The sequence below is a fragment of the Phymastichus coffea genome, unplaced genomic scaffold (genome assembly GCF_024137745.1).
Source record: "Phymastichus coffea isolate CEN01 unplaced genomic scaffold, Cenicafe_Pcof_1.1 PCOF00025, whole genome shotgun sequence".
In the NCBI taxonomy this organism is placed as follows: Eukaryota; Metazoa; Arthropoda; class Insecta; order Hymenoptera; family Eulophidae; genus Phymastichus; species Phymastichus coffea.
In genome coordinates this window covers 714,661-733,317 of record NW_026706836.1, presented here as the reverse complement: position 1 = coordinate 733,317, position 18,657 = coordinate 714,661, and the positions used below count along the sequence as shown (strand labels likewise).

Genomic DNA, 18,657 nt, shown 5'->3' with positions numbered 1-18,657 from the left:
GCTTTCTCCCAGAATTAGAATCATATCATAAATTTCTTCTGGAGAGTAGTCCCCCATGTCATCTAAACGTAGAATTTGACGAGGAATTCGATTCTGGAATAAAAAATAGAGGTTCCTATTTAATAAATTCGTTGACCTCGAAATGGCTTGGGGGGAGGGGGGTTATAGGGGGGGTTATTAGGGGGAGGGGTTGGTTTTGACCCCACACATGTTATATCCTCTAAACGTAGAATTTGACGAGGAATTCGATTCTGGAATAAAAAATAGAGGTTGCTATTTAATAAATTCGTTGACCTTGTAATGACCTTGACATGTCATGTTCAAGGTCAAATCCAAGGTCATAGAAACATGGCCCCCTCAAAGTTGAGTAACTTTTGTCTGAAACTTTTTTCGATAAAACTCACTCCAATCTAGATATCTGAGTGGATCACTTAAAATGGGCCACCCTGTATATATATACAAAAAACGATTTTTTTACGAATTATTTTTTTTCTCGAAAAATAATAGCGATATCAATACAAAAAAAAATCATGGATATACTACTTGCCAAAAGGAATATACCTGATTTTTTTCACATCTTAAGGTGGTGATTTTCTAACCTAAAAAAATTCCCGAAATTTTCAAAGTGCGATAACTTTACTTAGAAAAGTGGCTACAGAAAATTTTTTTTTATTTAAATTATGTCTTTTTTTCTGACAAATTCAGTGGTATCATTAGAATTTCGAAAATCGTAGTGGGTCATTGAGAAAAAGTCAAAAAACTGAGTTTTTTCGACTTTTTTCGTGGTTTTTGGTCGCTAATTCTTCGCAGTCGATTTCTATGCCAAATCTGATTACACCATTCGATTCTACAGGAAAAATTACATCGAAAACATGTATAATAACATAGAAAATAATATTGGATCATCGTTGAAAAAATTCAGTAAAGAAAAAAATCAAGAACATCTGACGTATTTACTTGAAATTTTTGTCTTATTAAAGAAATTAATGACCCTACATAATATATATATATATATATATATATATATATATATTTAAATCGTTTTTTAATTAAATGCTTCTTACAACATCTGTTTCTCCTTGGAATGAATATTCTCCTTTTTGTGAACACGTATATTCGGGCATCGAATGGTACGTCTTGAAGATTCTTAGTTTCTTTACACATAAAATAATACTGGTGAGATATAATTGTCCTTGGAAAAGGCATGACTACCAATTCAACTTCAATAGTATTAATAAGCACATATGTTGGATCTGTTCCGGAAGAATCTGATGTTTGACTATAATCTGTAGTTGTATCTTGACTACTTTTACTTTCTCCAAGCTTTGTATCCCATGAAGGTGTATTACTCTCTGTGTTACTTTCTTGAGTATTTTCCAGTGAAATTCTTGACGTCTGTTCTTCAATTTGAGACTCAGATTCATCTTCTTGAACAGTATTTTCACCTAAAACATCTGCTGAAGAAGTTGCCGTGAATGAAGAAGATTTCGAAATTCGCAATTTTGCGTAACACTTGGAACATACTGTATCATCCACAAGGACCAATTGTTCATACTTTTTATTAAAATCCAAAGCTTTTTCCCGACTATCAATATACAAATGGGATCCACTCAATTTTCTTATATGTTTGTCGCACGAAATACATTTTGATTCATCTCTTGAACGAGACTTTTTGACTGAAGGCTCATCATCAGAAGACATCTTATGTGTCTGTAATAACAAAAAGGATCATATTTTAATTTTCATAATGTCAAATTACTAGATTTTAATATCACAACAAGTACAATTTTAACGAAATATTTAGTAGTAAACATTTCTGTAAATAATCAAAAGCTCGAGACTTCTTTTACTATCTTTGAAACATTCAAATGCTCTAATACTTATTTTTCTAACTATTTGGAAAATCACCACCGGAATTTTCATAGCATATATATTTTTATATGGAAGTTTGTTAGAGATAATTAAAAAGAAAATGAAAACAAACAATCAAAGTTGAATATTCATTCCTGTAGATCATGAAAGTATAAATTGCAGAAAAGGGAAATCTAAAACATAATTGCACACGTCAAAAACTGAGTATATTTATTATGTCAAACTCTTTTTCCATGGTCCAACATGAAAACATATAAATTATGTTAAAACGAGGAAGAAATAAAAGTTCTTACGATAATCAGCTACCATACAAACGATAAAGTTAATTTTGTACAAATTACAGAATATTATAAAATCTTAAGCAATTTCAATAGTTCTGTTTGACTATTTTACAACAAGTGTATCACAATTTATACGATTGCAAAACCAATTACTATTAAATAATCACACATAGTTATGGTAGCACTCATAGTAATATATTGCTTGAAAAAATCTTTGCTTTATTTGATGTGTCAAAATAACTTGCAAAATCTATTGGCTATTAGTTAATTTAATATAATTCCAATATTTAAAAAATACAAGAAAATTAAAAAAAGACTCTCGTAACAACCTTAAAGTTAAAAGTAGATGCAACAAATTTTATAATATAAAGTTTAGGTAAAGAAAAGTTTTTTGATATATTATCAAACTTATAAAAGATGCGAAAAGAATTTTTCGATAGAATTTTTTATTTGATGAAAAAAAAATTATTCTATTAAAATATGCAGTACAATAACTGTTAACTTATTGTTTACTATAAAAAAAATAATATTGGAATAATACAGTTTTAATGATTTATATTCAGAAGTAGGATTACAATTTCATATTCAACTATGGATAATGTAAAAATGTTTTGAAATTATCCAAGGAAATGAAAACAAACTCAACTAATAGTACTATAGCCTGAAGAGTACCAGAAATATGTATTCCAAGGTACCTAAAACTGTTGAAATAAATTAATAAATAGAATATAATTAATGGAATCGTAATTTCTTTCCTAAAATAATTTAAAAATTATCGTCTGCCATTCAAACTATATTGATACCAAGTTTTGTGTGTGATGGTTAATTTACTACATTAATGTATTAATGTATATTGAATAATTAATACTGATATTAAAGTCGCAAAAATTGACATTATCATACCTTTTGAATTATATATACTTTTCAATCCAAATATCCAAATGTCTTCAGTGTTTTCACATGGTATGTCTTTTTTATATTGGGTTGTCAACTTGGCAAACTAACTGACAAGTATAATTTTTGGTTATTTAATTTCAAGTTTCCTATTTAATTTTCCTATTCAAGTTTCCAATTTAATTCCTATTTAATTTTAAGTTGAGAGTTCAATCGGATCAGTGCTTTTTTCAATAAAAAAACATTCAACATGCAACGAGTGTCAAAAGGTGAAACCATCTAACATCCGAGATTTCTATGTTCTGATTCCCCTCTCTATTCCGTTCCGGATTCCGTAATTAGATTGCTCTGCTATGGTTATAAAACAGCACCATGACATTGCATGACGGTATCATGACTGCTTTGCTATTGGCCCTTCACGGCCGACATATTGTCAATCTGTAAGTCCATCCAGCTGCGCATAGTTAATATAAATAAATAAATAAATATATATATATATATATATGCATATATTTATTTATTTATTTTATTTATTTATTTACTGCAATACTTAGTTCATTTCTGAACTCTGCAGAGGTACACTAGGTACCTGTACGCAGCTTACTGAATTTTTTCAACGATGATCCATTATTATTTTCTAAGTTATTATATATGTTTTCGATGTAATTTTTCCTGTAGAATCGAATGGTGTAATCAGATTTGGCATAGAAATCGACTGCGAAGAATTAGCGACCAAAAACCACGAAAAAAGTCGAAAAAACTCAGTTTTTTGACTTTTTCTCAATGACCCACTACGATTTTTGAAATTCTAATGATACCACTGAATTCGTCAGAAAAAAAGACATAATTTAAAAAAAAAAAAATTTCTGTAGCCACTTTTCTAAGTAAAGTTATCGCACTTTGAAAATTTCGGGAATTTTTTTAGGTTAGAAAATCACCACCTTAAGATGTGAAAAAAATCAGGTATATTCCTTTTGGCAAGTAGTATATCCATGATTTTTTTTTGTACTGATATCGCTATTATTTTTCGAGAAAAAAATAATTCGTAAAAAAATCGTTTTTGGCATATATATATATATGGGGGGGAGGTCGGAGGCTAATTATATGGGCAAAGCACTTCTTAAACACTATATTAAAGATAGCCAAAGGTTATTTTGAGGTTTTCGAAAGAGGGCATTTCACCATTGTTAATGGGGGGTACCATTTGTGAATAACAAACTTGAAAAAAAGCACGCATTGCACTAATGCAGAAGCTTCAATATAAACATGAAATTAACGTAAAAAGTTTGTTATAAAAGTAATTTATTCTAAATTTCATGTATTTGCAGAAATAGAGGCTAGTAAAGAATGCAACAACTGTCATAAGGCCAACTGAAAGCAACGAGAATAGATAGATCACATATCAAAGGGAAGCTGTTCCGCGACACACGATCTTGAATATGGCCGCACTTTTGAGGTAGACGATGACTTCGCAGAATATCAGCAATAAGGCTCTAGCGTAATCTTAAGCGACAGAGAGGAGTGCGATGCCAATGACGAGTTTCCAATAATCGTGTGGAAAAACAGTCAGTCGAGTTAGCCGTATTGTCAATGTAAAACAGTCCAGTCAATCCCTCAACAATAATGTCCTCTTTATCATTCAATATCCTAATTTCGTTCTTAACAAACTCCATCTACTCGTATATCTAACTTCACTAGGACAAACACCTAGTGTGCAACAATATAGAAAATAAATTTCGATACTTTCCTGACGACGGTATCCTGGGCGATCTCTTGGTCGAAAGGACAGCATCCACGAGAATGAGCACCTAGTTAGCAGCAATGTGGAAAAAAAATTTCTAGACTTACCTCAAAACGATTTTCAAGTGCCAAAGTGACCTTTTGATCGACAGAATACCGTCCACGAAGATGAGCATCTAGTGCGCAGCAACGCGGAGGAAAAATATCTAGGCTACCCTAAGATGATGTTCAGGTGCGAGGGTGATCTCTTGGTCGATAGGACACCCTCCACGAGGATGACCTTGTGTGCAACAATTTGGAGAAAAAATTTCCGAGACGTTCCTGAAGGCGATTTTCTGGTGCCAAGGTTTCCTCCGAGTTAACAGAACACCTTTTAGGAGAATTAGCACGTAGTTTGCAGTAACGTGAAAAAAAATGTCAAAACTTCATAAAAAACGATGTCCAGGTGTCAGAATGATCTTCAAGTCAACTAGATACCATCCACGAGGATGACATCTTTATATACAGCACGTGGAAGAAAAATTTCAAGACATCTCTGAATACGGTGTTCAGGAGCTAGCGTGACTTTCAGGTCGACAAGACACCATTCATGAAGATATGTAGTAAGTGTGCAGCAATGTGGAGAAAAAAATTTCTAGATTACCCTGGAGACGATTTTCAATGGCCAGGGTAACTCCAGGATGACCTTCAAAACGCTAATGAAATTGAGGTCGACGTAAACCTTAACGCCATCTATTAAAAACTATACGTAGACATGTTGTGATCTAGAGTGCTGCCACTTTCATTGCTATAAATAATTTTAAAATTTTCATATATTTTTATTGTTCGAATATTATGTCTGAATTCAAGGCACTATTGATATCAAATAATCTAAAAATTTTTATGGATTCGAAAAACAGTGAGAATTTATTCATCATTTTTGTTGCTGTAAATATATATAAGCAAATGATCATTATTGAAGTTTAAATAAATAACACAGATCTGCAAAATAAGGGGTTGTAATTGTTGTTAGCCAACGGAAGGTCATTTTCGAAGTAATTTTTTGCGTAGAATTTGAATCTGGAGTCAGAATTTGTCCACCACATTAGGTTTTTTTAGATATCCTAACCTAAAAGGGCAAAAAAAGGCAGTTTTTTGGTATATTTGAGGTCCCATAACAACACGAAACAATTATTTTTCTGAAAACAGTATACTCTTACCCTTAAAAACCCGTATTTAAGATTTGAGATATCTTTTTTTTTTCATCAAGATATCACTGATTCGGATCAAGTATTTTAGCAGTTCCGATACTGCTATTTTCCTGGATGTGCACATACGGCATTTGCAAGGCTATAAACTCACGCTTTTATATCCTAACTTCCATAGCCCCCGAGCACTGTAAACTACGACGCCATGGCCCCAGATCCTTAAATTCCTATTTCCTTAACCCACGAACCCTGTAACCTGCGATGCTATAACCGTAGACCCTTATACCCTAATTTCCTTAATCCTCGAGCCTTGTAACTTGTGACGTTATAATTCTAGATCCTAAAATCGCTATTTTCTTAAACTTGGAGCCCTGTAATCTACAACGCCATAACCCCAATTCCTTATACCCTAATTGCTTTAACCCTCAATCCCTGTAACCTTCGACGTTATAATCCCAGATCTTTGAACTTTAATGTTCTTAATCCTTGTGCCCTATAGTTTGCGATGCTTATTGGGTTAGCATCATAATCTCGTACATGCGATAAAATTACCTAGTAAGCCGCTTTCATTTTTGTAACGTCATTCACGGAGAGTTTTTCTAAATAGTTTCCAAACATCATTTTCACGGCTACCTTTCCAGGGAGGATTTATCGACGAACAGTTTTCATCAGTCGTTTTCACGACTCTGCTCTTGGTGAGTTCTTCGGACTTTCGAATCAGCCATTTTTACAGCTGCATGCTGTGTCTATCCTCATTCTAAATACGAGTACGTAGTAAGTACGTCCTAGACTGTACCTTCCACGAGGACGGAGTACGCAGTATAGAGATCCAATCGCTCTCCGCCATCTATCACTTCTGCCTAGCATCAACCGTCTCATCACTTTTCACCCTAGCTAACCATACCCTATTTTCGTTCCTGCATCTCTTGTATATCATCTTACGCTGACAAGTTAAAAAATCTATGGGGGTTACGGCTCTGACCACTAGTAAAGCATCTTTAGAAACCGCACAGTATACATTTGCTTCGCTCAGGCCACCTCATCATAGAAGCTCCGTTAGACTATCTCAGTACTTTCCCCTCCACCACAGCGGAAAAAAAACGTAGAGTTTAAGTTATAGCGTCGTAGCTTAAAGAATTCAAGGATTAAGGATTTTATGGTATAAGATTATGGGGTTATAGCGTCGCAGGTTACAATGCTCGGGAGATATTAAAATAGGGTATAAAGGCGTGAGGTTATAGCCTTGCATGTGCCATATGTGCGTCTCCGAGAAATTGGCTGTTTCGGGACTGCTATAAATATAAAATCTAAGTATAAAATACTTGATTGCAATCAACGATATCTCGATGAAAAAAATAAAAGATATTTTAAATTTTAAGTATGGAATTTAAAGGGTGAGGGTATACCTTACAAATGGTTTGCCCCGTTTTCAGAAGAATAATTTTTCCGCGTTGTTATAGGACCCCAAATATACCAAAAAACTGCGTTTTTTGCCCTTACAGGTTAGGATATCTAAAAAACAGTCAAGTCCTATAAAAATGAATTGTATTCGTTATGCCTTCGAAGAAACAAAAGAATACAGAAAGACGCTCCATGAAATTCGTGTGCTATAGCAAGAAATTAAGCAGCGACTTTTAAATTGAATCAAAAATCAATAAAAGATTATCTCATCTGCAATTTTCAAGGAACGCATACTAGTGATGAACCGTCTACTTAGACCTGTCTTGCAAATTCACTACAATACATGTTCAAAATTACACATAATTACAAACAATCTATTGGATCTATGGATATTGATTGATGTAGTTGAAAATAATGTTATAAATTTGTGTAATATTAACGTAGGAATAAAAAGAAAAAAACACAGAATTTGAAGTTTTATTTCTTTTATTCAAAAAATTTATATTCGTTTAAAATTTTTTCGTTTATAATTAATAGTACATTACGACCCGTGGCTAAAAAGTGAGATTTCCTGGCTGATGGTCATATATTATTTTTCTTGCTCCTCACCTGAAAGTACGCAAAATAACGAATCTTTTTAACTTCATCGGCATTATCGGCTGCTGTTAGTTACGCTCTCTGGCATAATCAGCTGCTCTTGCTTTCTGGTCTGCGTCAGTGCGCCCTCTCGATAAACTCACGAAGTACCCGATTTTGTTGTAATCAGAAACTTCTTTATGAGTTTTTGTTACCTTCGCACTTATTGATGGCTTTGAATAATCGTCATATTGATTAAATACTTCCGTAGTAGTCGGTGGCCTTGAAATATTGTTGTTGATTATAGCCTTATGCACAATTTTGTCGTAGATCATTTGCCTATTGAATGTCGAGTACTCGATATAGCCCTGCTTTATTACATCAGAACGCCATCTTCCAAGCTGCTTTAACATAAATTATATTATACAATCCCAACGTAATGTGTGTGCTTTCTTCAGCTGATAACCTTTGACATTATTTTTGATCATATACTTTAGGTTTGAAAATTTTCCAATATCAATATCATTATTCATATTTAAAGTTTTTCGAAGCCTATTCCAGATACTCCATTTCAGACACATTCTAGACGATGACGATCAGCTTATCAGGGGTAGGTTTCGGATTTTCTTGAAACTTGGTCTAAATGTTGCCTATTTGATAGTTTACTTAAGTATGAATTATTAGATCATTATAATAATTATATCAAAAGTTATAAACAATTAAGAATTTTTATGAAAAATTTTCAAAAATTTATATCTTCGCAAACTATTTAAGTTATCGAAACGAACTTTTTTTAAATTACGCATAAAAGTGTGTAGTTTGAAGATATTAAGTGAATAATACTTTAATATCAATTTTTCTAAAAGTTACTAAAATTTTTTTTAAACAATCGGCCATACCTCAAAAAGTGCTATTTTAAAAAAAAATTTTTAATGAATTCCTTGACATTTTTACTTTAAGAATCCATTTTAAAATTCATCGAGCGATCATTAGATGCTACACAGTGAGCGATAATAGTGGACACTCACAGACCCAACGAAGCCGATAAGTCGGTAATTTCGATGGCAGCGCCGACCCAGTGCTAGCTCGCGATTTATTCCAGATAATTCATTACGATGTGCTCCCGAAATTGGTAAGGCATTTCTCATAAATACACCATAAAAATAAGGTATACGAGATGTCGCATACACGATTATATAAGATATACAAGTTTTTTGAAGTTTAAAGCAAAACTTGATTCGTAGTACAACTTTTTCGATTATTTTTAGTAATAAATACGAGGGGGGAGGGGGGGTCAATAAGTCTTTACAAAAGGAAGGAATAAAAAGTTTTGGGTATGTAATATTTTTTTATTTTTCAACATAATCTCCTTGAAGTATACGGCTTTCCAGTTTTTTTAAGCCATCAAAAAAATATGATTTCTGAAAACCCTCAAAATAGGCACTTGTTTCGGCGATGACTTCTTCATTCGACGTGAATCGATGTCTGGCAAACCATTTTTTGAGGTTAGAAAATAAAAAAAAGTCACTGGGAGTAAAATCAGGCGGATATGGTGGATGGTCAATTAATTCGAACTTTGAATCGTTAATGTTTGCCATCAAAACTGCATACGTGTGAACTCGAGCATTGTCTTGAAGAAAGAGGCATTTTTTTTTTGTTCAAGTGAGGACGTTTTTCTCTGATTTTTTCTTTCAGCTGACCTAATAATGACGCATAATATTGTCCAGTGATCGCCTGGCCCTTTTCCAAGTAGTCGATGTAGATGATTCCATACGCATCCCAGAAAACCGTTGCCATAATCTTGCCAGCTGACTTTACTGTCTTTCCCTTCTTTGGGGCTGGTTCTCCTGCGTAATCCATTGTTTGGACTGTTCTTTGATTTCAGGAGTGTAGTGGTGTACTCATGTTTTGTCTACAGTTACGAGTCGACGCCAAAAGTCTTCCGGATTACGACGTATGCGTGACAAAAGAGCCTCAAAGGTGACCACGCGGGTTCGTTTGTTTTCAACAGTGAGCAAACGCGGCAACCATCTTGCTGATATTTTTTTCATCCCCAATTTTTCATGCAAAATTTAAATGATTGTACCCTTTGATACCCCTGTGGCCTCAACTAATTCTCGCAATTTTAATCTTCTGTCACTCAACACCATATCGTGGATTTTGTTGACTATTTCGGGCGTACTCACTTTTACGGGGCGGCCTGAACGAGGTTCATCTTTTGTTGTTGTACGGCCGCGTTTAAATTCATTTACCCAGTTATAAACAGTCTTAAACACAGGGGTAGACTTGCCATGAACTGTGATTTCTTTTGGTGTAAGGCCTTTCAAATGAAAATGTTTCATCACCGCTCGAAACTCTGTTTTTTCCATTTTTCAAATAAACCAATAACTTTTTGTTCAACCAACGCTCACAAAAAAAGGATTTAATGAATCGATCTGAAACTTTGTACGCTATCTAGTTAGTAGTACTACTAGCCAAAAAAATCATAATTTAAGCGTGACGAGCGCCATCTCTTGGATTTTGTAAAGACTTATTGACCCCTTCTCGTAGATGCAATGATCAAAATACTCCGTAGAAAAACGACACAATCAAAGACGATTTGACATAAACTGCGGCATTAAATGAGTTCCTGAAGAGTTGTAGTTAACCGTAATACCCAACAAGGGACATTCAAACGTTTGGACACGTCTTCTAATTAAAATTTTAGCATATTTTATCAAGTCAATATCTGTGACACCTCTGTGTAGAAAACTTAATTTGAGGTATCTTTCTTTTTCAAATCTATTGTCTTTCTACAACGCTTTTTAGCTTTTTCTTTCGTTCCTACACCGAGATCTTTTTATTTTGTTTTCTACAACGTTTTTTAACTTTTTTCTTCAATCCTATACCAATTTAGATTTTAACTTTATGGCGCTGATTATAGCATAAGTAATAGCTCTCTCACCAATATCATTACAGTCCGACCGCTCCCAAACTTCGCATGATCTGATTAGATTGAAAAATTTAGGTTTATTGAGTGGTGAACCATTGAAAATATTCAAGAGAATATAAAAAAATATGTTGTTAATGTAAAGTTTCTATTTTTAGTAAAAACCATTACAGGTACTTGTATTATATCTACTTATGATTTAAATCTGTTGAAGAAACACAAGTCCAAATTTTTCATAACGTACATACAATAATATAACGTGAGCAAATTATATTATTTTAGTATTATTGAATTACATTATTTTATATCTATTACAGTAATGAACAGCATTGTTGTTATTTTCCATGTCATAGAAGTGTTAAATGCACAAAAAATTTGAGTACCAAGCACATCTAATAATTGCTAGTTGATTACAAATGCTGCAATGTGAATCATAATTTTCAAAATAAAAATCTATTGGAGTAGGATATTTTTCTATTATCTTTTCTGACTTTTTACCAAGCACATTTCAATAAATTTACGAGACGCGTTGACGAAAACTGATTGTAAGTCAAAGAATGAATTTTATTATTTCTCAAATAAAAATTGATATTATATCGATAAAGAATAACACAGGCCTTTTCTTCATCTCCAAGCTCTGTAACTTGTGATCATATGACCTCAGACCCTTAAACCCTAATTGACTTAACCCAACTTTCGACCTATGTAATCTGTGATATATTCCCATTTACCTTAACATCTGACTTCTATAACGTATGACCATATAACCCCAGCTCCCAACCCAAATAACCTTAACCTCCGACTCTTACAACCTGTGATTTTAATGTTGTGAAACTACTAAAATAATTAACATCAATCAATAATGCTTGATAAAAAAAGATATTTCTAATCCAAAAATCCAAAAAAAGTTTCTTTGTGATAATTGTACTGATTTTTAGGAAAAAAACTTATTCACAATGTTACGTACATTGAACATAGTAAATAATTATAATTTTTGCACATTTAGGTTAGAATATCTCAACAACGTTAACTAATAGATCAATTCTGAATCCAGATTCAAATTCAAATTCATAAACATCAAGTGGTTGAATAAAACTAGTTTTACTAGTCGAAACTGTCATAATTTTAACTTACTTATCATTTAAATTCATTTTATAATATTTATGATATTTTTGTCCAATCCAGAAATCCGAACGTAATACAGAGATTTCAAGAATTCTAACAAATGACTGATAGAAACACTTCTTTATACCACTTAATAGCCAATTTTAAACTAAGTTTATCTAAAGTTGAAGTAAATTGTAACGAGATAGTAAGGCTCGTCACCAATTATTTGAGGCGAGGAAGAGAGGCAATATCGCTCTAAGTAACTGAGAGAAGAGTAGAATAAGAGAAAGAAAAAATAAAAGGGTTAGACTCGTTAATTCTAAAATCTTAATTCTATATTCTACGCATTAACTTAACTTACTGTACCATGAAAGCCTGACAATCAGTTAGCTCGTTGACTGGCGTAGTATTGCCACGGCCATGGTGCGAATACCGGAACGGCAAACCATCGCAATATCTCGAAGGTGGACGTCTTACTATCGCGGCACCTGAATACGGGTAGGGACGACGGCCACGTCTGAGATAGAAAGAGAGAGAAAACTCTGAAAAGGCACTTGACCTTAGTTTCGCAGCAGGACTCCTCGGCGAGCGGGAAGCGGCAGGCCACCTTTCCTTAAAGGCGCGTCGTCGCTTTCCCGGTGAGCAGCTTTCTCCTTGACTTCTTGTCCTTCGTTGTCTCTTTTCTTTTTCTTCTTCTCACTTTTCGTGCTCGACTTTGCTTCTGACGACCTCCCTTGACTGACTGTCCAACCTGATTGACTGTCCTTGCACTCGCTCAATCGCTAACCTCTTACTCTTCACACAACTCGTACTCAACTTTCCCTTCGCACAACTCGTTCTTAACTGCCGCTCAACTTTTTTTTCTCTCAACGCTTATTGCATACCCTCTTGACCTAATTTCACGGCTGCACGAGTTGCCGCTAATCGATCGTGCTCTTGCCGTGAAACGTTGCCCAATACCGAAACTTGGTCCCTTATCTCTCTTTCTTTTTCTTCGCTCTCTTCTTTTCTTGCTCGTAGTCATCCTCACTAGTCCCTCTCTCGGTTCATCGATCATTATTGGCTGCTGAAAGAAAACAAACCGCATTAGGCGCATTCTTAAAATGCATCCAACGTCGGTTGCTAGGCTAGCCGAGAATAGTGGAAGGGGAGGGAGCGGCATGACAAAACATCGTTACCTGCTCCCGTCACAAATATTACAGTGTAATCTTCTTAGTAAATATTTTTTCCAACTAAAGGTCCGGATTGCCAACAATTTTCTTTCAAAACCATTAATAATTGGCTTTTTAATACACCGTCAGCTGAAACGATCGGTTGTATTGTATAATTCTACATCGATGAGTTGAAAAATTGTGCTCTACATTCAACTTTAACAACTTCTTTCAATGCTAATACGTCAACATATAGTGCAAGATTGACCCAAATTGATCTTAAATTGCGGAGTTTCTCTACTCTCTTATGATGGCAGCGTTTGCAGCGAACAATTTTACTACACGACATTTGATTCTTTAACAAGTAGGCTATTAGAGTGTTAACGCTGCACTCTCGTACACAATCGTAATAGATTTTATTTTTGTTTTTTTGATACACATGGAGAATCAGTCCTTGGTTTTTGTAGAACGTTTGCATGTTCATCTGTCGCAACGAAGCAATACTCTCGAAAAATAAATTATCCTTGAGATTTCTATCCACATAATTTTAAAGATAGTATTATGTTCGTAAGCAAATATTAATAACTAATAGATTTCACTGTCATACGCACAAGTTTTGGCAAATATCACCTGTTGGATATTTATTATCACGGGATCAATTAAGTGACCATTTCGCACATTTAGCATGGTACATCGTTTCCATTCCATTTCTAGCGGGATTCGTGGATTCTTTGTAATTAACTTTTAAATTATCGTTTAATTTATATTTTACAAGTGTCTTTTCTGTTGGTATCTTTTCTTTACGTTGTAACGGGGTGATACCGTTTATTTAATTGAATGCGCACGATCGTAGCGAAGAGCGCGCGTGATTACCTATACGTTCAAACACGAAAAACCGGAGAGCAGGAGGGAACGGGCTTTAGTCAACCAACTATCTACTATTGAAATAAATACGATGAAATTCTACTCAATATCACATGCGAGATCGTTTATTTCCTCTAAGCTGTACACTGTATTCGGCCCGCGTGTTTATGTTTACAGTACGCTCGCGCGACAATAACATGTGGAGTCGGATCGCTCGCCGCTCTTTGTTTGCCGAGATAATGCATGCACGTTTTCTAGCAAGTACGAGAGATTAGTTATTTGGAAATTCTGTCGCGATCGCGAAATTAAGCTGGCCAGCTTACCTTATTAATTCTCGCACGGGAAACAAGTAATACGAAGAAGGAGGCTCTTGCAGCGCACACTAGTCTTTCGGCAAATGTTTATATGCGAGTGATGCTGTCTCCCGTTCTCGGTTTCGCCCTCGATGGCGAATCTCTCCACTCACGCACGCTTGCACACACTCACTGGACGTAAGCTAGGTCACCGCTTTTCTCTCTCGTTTCTGCCTTCGGAAAAACTCGGGAAAATATCCAAGGTACTCGCTGCACTGCTCGGCGATCGAATTCTAATCTTCGACTCCTCTCAGGCAATATCGATAGCTGATCCTCGACTGCCTCATTTTCATACGCGCGTGTTCCGTCCCGTCGCGTGCCGAATTCCTTCGTCACATTTTCCCCAACCGGTAGGTGCTGCCCTCGCGGGCAGCCGCACGGTTGGGCCGTTAGCGCTAATAAGACGTTTACCGTCACAACGTACACTTTCTTGGATTTTTTCTGTGTTAGTATTGTTTTCACCGTCTGCAGAACAATCATAAATGATCAAAGAGATTTCAGATTCTAATTTAACAATTTCCTTTTGAATTTTATCTTCACGTATTTTTTTAATATATTAATTTGCAATTGGCTATTTTGATTTGAGAATCGAGAATTCGAGCGTGATACATAACGAATGTGTGAGCTCCAATGACATTTTTGAGATTATGTGTATTTTTTAAATCTTTAAAATACGCCTCGATATCTACTGAGGTTGTGAATTTATACGGTCTTTGAAAATACCGTCGTATTACTCTTGTCTATGCTGGAAACTGGCTGTACAGAAAATATAAATTTTCTTTTATAGCTGGACAATAAAATTTATTTTTATTTTGATCGGTTTCGATGACTTCGCCCTTTTTTTTTTTTTCAAAAATTTTTTTTTTCGGTTTTTTTCAATTTTTTTTTCTCACAGTCGGTACGCTAAAAAGATGAGAAACCACAAAAAAAATTTGTTTCCACCCATTCAATAATACTACATAACAAGTATCGTAAATTACATAAAAAAAAATCTTTTTTTTCGACCTTGAAAAATAATTTAAACCGAAAAAAAAAATTTTTCGAAAAACCGAAAAAAAAATTATTGCAGTATTCTACGTGAAAAAACAAACATTTTTTCTCCTATAAATTTTTTTCGATTGTTACAATTTGACGGAGATAAAAAATGTTGAAAAAAACTGTCACTTCCAGGAAAAAATACCCGTGCGCGCGTCATATTTGACGAAAATAAATTTTTGATGAGTGATTCAGATAGGGCTTGGTAATAGCTAAAAAATGGTGTACTTCAAATTTTTGTACGATTTTTTTTCCAAAATTGGCTAATTGTCAAAAATAATAAAAAAATTTCAGAATTTTCAATTTCGCATAATTCTTGCAAAATTTAAAAAACAATCGATGGCAACAGTGAGTCATATCATTTGAAAGCTCTCCGAAAGACCTTTCAAACGCACCCACGCGCGTCTCTGTACGTTAATTTCTACCAGAGATATAAAACTTTGAAGTTAGACTGATTTTGCCCGTGGGGGGGTAAAAGTGGCTGACCGGCACTGTATATCGGGACATTCTTTATTTTCTGAAAAGCTCATTTGGTCGTGCACCATTTCGTGTCTGTGACGGCCAGCTGTCATGTACACTAACTTTTCACCAGCTTTTTTCCGACGTGCTTTCATGAATGGCCTTTTAGTATTACTAGAACATCACAGCGCGCTTCGCGCGCCCAAATCTTTTACTGATACGTAAAATAAAATTGGTTTCATAAAATTTTCTTATTGATATAATTCTGTATAAACATTATTTTTTAGAACCAAAGTTTGTCTTTGATTTCCTAAATAAATTTTTAATGAATCCCATGATCTCACTCTAGACATAGCTACATATAGTTGACCATGATTAAAAACATCTCTTCGAAGATCGATATCAATTTGAGCTAAAGTTTGTCCTTGAGCTTTATTAATAGTCATGGCAAAAGCCAAACGAACTGGAAACTGCTTTCTTTTAAAAATGAATGGATATTGATTATCACAATATAATGTAATTCGATTAAGCAGTATTATGTTATTGCGTTTAGATCCAGTTAATATTCTACATTTGGAAAAATCAATTATTTGTAACCTTGTTCCATTACATAATCCTTCACTGAGACTAATATTTCTAATTAACATTACTATACAAAATTTCCTTAAAAGTAATTTATGAGGAGGAAAATTAGGTGGATTTAAAGAATTAAGATATTCTGGTAAAAGAACTTCATGATCCATGTTACCATTATCACAGTTTTCTGTGCTATCTATGCCAGTGTAAATACGTTCAGTAGTTTTATCTAATAAATCAGTAATTTTATTATTCATATCATCTACATCAACATTTCTGGCAGATAGAATAACACAATGACTAAGATCATCAAATTTTTTGTTTTTTATTAAGGCTCCAAAAGTGTTTTGAACAATGCATTCATTTGGAGGTAATATACAGTATTCTGGGAGCTGCAGATTATTATGTTCATCATTTAATTTTCCATTACCGACATCTAATAAATATTTGGCAAATTCAATTTCATGCGGTAATAATCTCATGTTAGTTTGCAAATAGAATATTGAAAAAAGTGGCCACAACTCGGAGTTTTTTATAGACAAATTTAATATTTCATTACGCGTACCATGGACTTTGATAGGAAGCAGTTGTCTGAAATCACCGCCTAAAACCATAATTTTGCCACCAAATGGTAGATCATTATTCATTATGTATTTTAATGTTCTATTGACTATTTCTAAAGCGTATCTCGGGGCCATAGGTGCTTCATCCCAAATAAATACTTTAGTATTTTTTAAGATCTTACCTTCATTAGATTGTATTTTTATATTTGAAGATGAATCATTAAACATTGGAACTGGTAAACCAAAAGATTTGTGCACTGTTTTTCCATTACGCAGCAATGTTGCAGCAATACCAGTATATGTCATTGTAGAGCATTTGATATTATCTGACATTAAAAGATTGTAAATGGTAGTGTAAATGAAAGTTTTCCCAGATCCTCCTTGACCATCTATGTAAAAGCAAGTTGTGCCAGTATAATTATCTGAACGTGACGCTTCAATAATGTTATCAACAATTACTTTTTGTTCAGAATTTAATTTTTTATAATTTTCATTACCAACTTCTAATCTACGATTTCTTTCGTCAATGTTATTAATATCAACTACGTTAATCATGACATTTTGATCCATTGTTGGAAAATCAGACAAACTTTTTCCTTCCTTAATCAAAATATCATTTATTTCGGAATAAGCCATTTGATAACTGATAAACAATTCATTGTTTCGTGAAAAATCCTCAGACATAGAGTCTTTAAATTTTTCCCATAACTTTTCAGGATAAATAGGTTGACAATGAATCAGTATAAGAACAAATAAATGCCTGAGCTGTTTAGGCATCATCCAATTCACAGCTTCTGCCATAGCTTTATTCCATTCATCATCATCTTCAATAATTCCTAACGCTAGACAGGCTGCTGTGAAAGAAGGATGTAATACATTATCTACGAATTTCAAATCATTGAAACTTGTTGCACCTTTTACATGAAGTAATAGTGTTAAAATATATGAATTAATATTTCAAGAGTATAAGATGTATGTAGTAGCGCACGCGCAAAAGCGCTTAAGTACGCAGCGAGATGTATCTGTACATAACTATAAGTATAGTCGTAAGAGAGCGTTTGCTTGAGGCAGACCGTGTCTCTAACTATGAGACCAACCTTGTACATATTACATGACATTACATTTTATTTTAAAACAAACTCAATAGTTTTAACTTATCCCAGTCATTTTTAACATGGTAGCAGAGCCTTGGTTAATAGTGTGATCGATTAAAAGTGAGGTTGATTCAGTGTATGGTTGACATAGTTAATGAAGAAGATAGGAATGAATGTTGTCTGAAATTTGTTTTTAAAGTTGAAAAATAAGTGAATGATCAAGAAGATGCAAGTGAATACGATTGTGAATTTTGCCGTCATGCGGTGCTTGGCAGGAACACATGGAAATTTGAGGATATACGACTAAATGAGTAGAAACAAGATAATATAGTACTCAACGTAATGAAACACCGAGGATATTGATAAGTATACTGTAAATATCAAGGTAATAAATCCTTTTATCGGAGAATGAAGTCGTTTGAAACAATAATAAACAATTAGAAACAAAAATAAAATTGAAACATTGAAACTTAAAAACAGATCAACAAGAAGTAATAAATATTTTATTAGATATATAAAGATATATAAAGATAGATACACGTGCATGAACGAGAACGTTGAGTAAAGTTGTGAAA

At 33.9% G+C, this 18,657-nt stretch overlaps 2 protein-coding genes across 2 annotated transcripts in view; one reads left to right on the top strand and one right to left on the bottom strand.

Annotated features, from left to right (window-relative positions):
* The window catches only part of LOC131675546 (ran-binding protein 10), a 710,588-nt gene that overhangs the window by 646,180 nt on the left and 45,751 nt on the right, over window positions 1–18,657 (top strand). The gene's annotated exons all lie outside the window — the stretch shown is intronic.
* Window positions 579–18,094, bottom strand: LOC131675553 (ATP-dependent DNA helicase PIF6-like). Its single transcript, XM_058954571.1, has 4 exons — window positions 18,022–18,094; window positions 16,194–17,902; window positions 1,213–1,710; window positions 579–599 (listed from the first exon to the last, which is right to left on the bottom strand). Exons 1-4 carry the CDS (start codon window positions 18,092–18,094, stop codon window positions 579–581), a joined length of 2,301 nt encoding a protein of 766 aa, XP_058810554.1.

Coding starts and splice junctions, on each gene's coding strand:
- LOC131675553 (XM_058954571.1), bottom strand. CDS start 18,094: ATGTACAAGGTTGGTCTCATAGTTAGAGACACGGTCTGCCTCAAGCAA. Junction 17,903..18,021: donor CTCTTACGACTATACTTATA/GTTATGTACAGA, acceptor TTCATGTAAAAG/GTGCAACAAGTTTCAATGAT. Junction 600..1,212: donor ATACTATTGAAGTTGAATTG/GTAGTCATGCCT, acceptor GAATTTTTTTAG/GTTAGAAAATCACCACCTTA.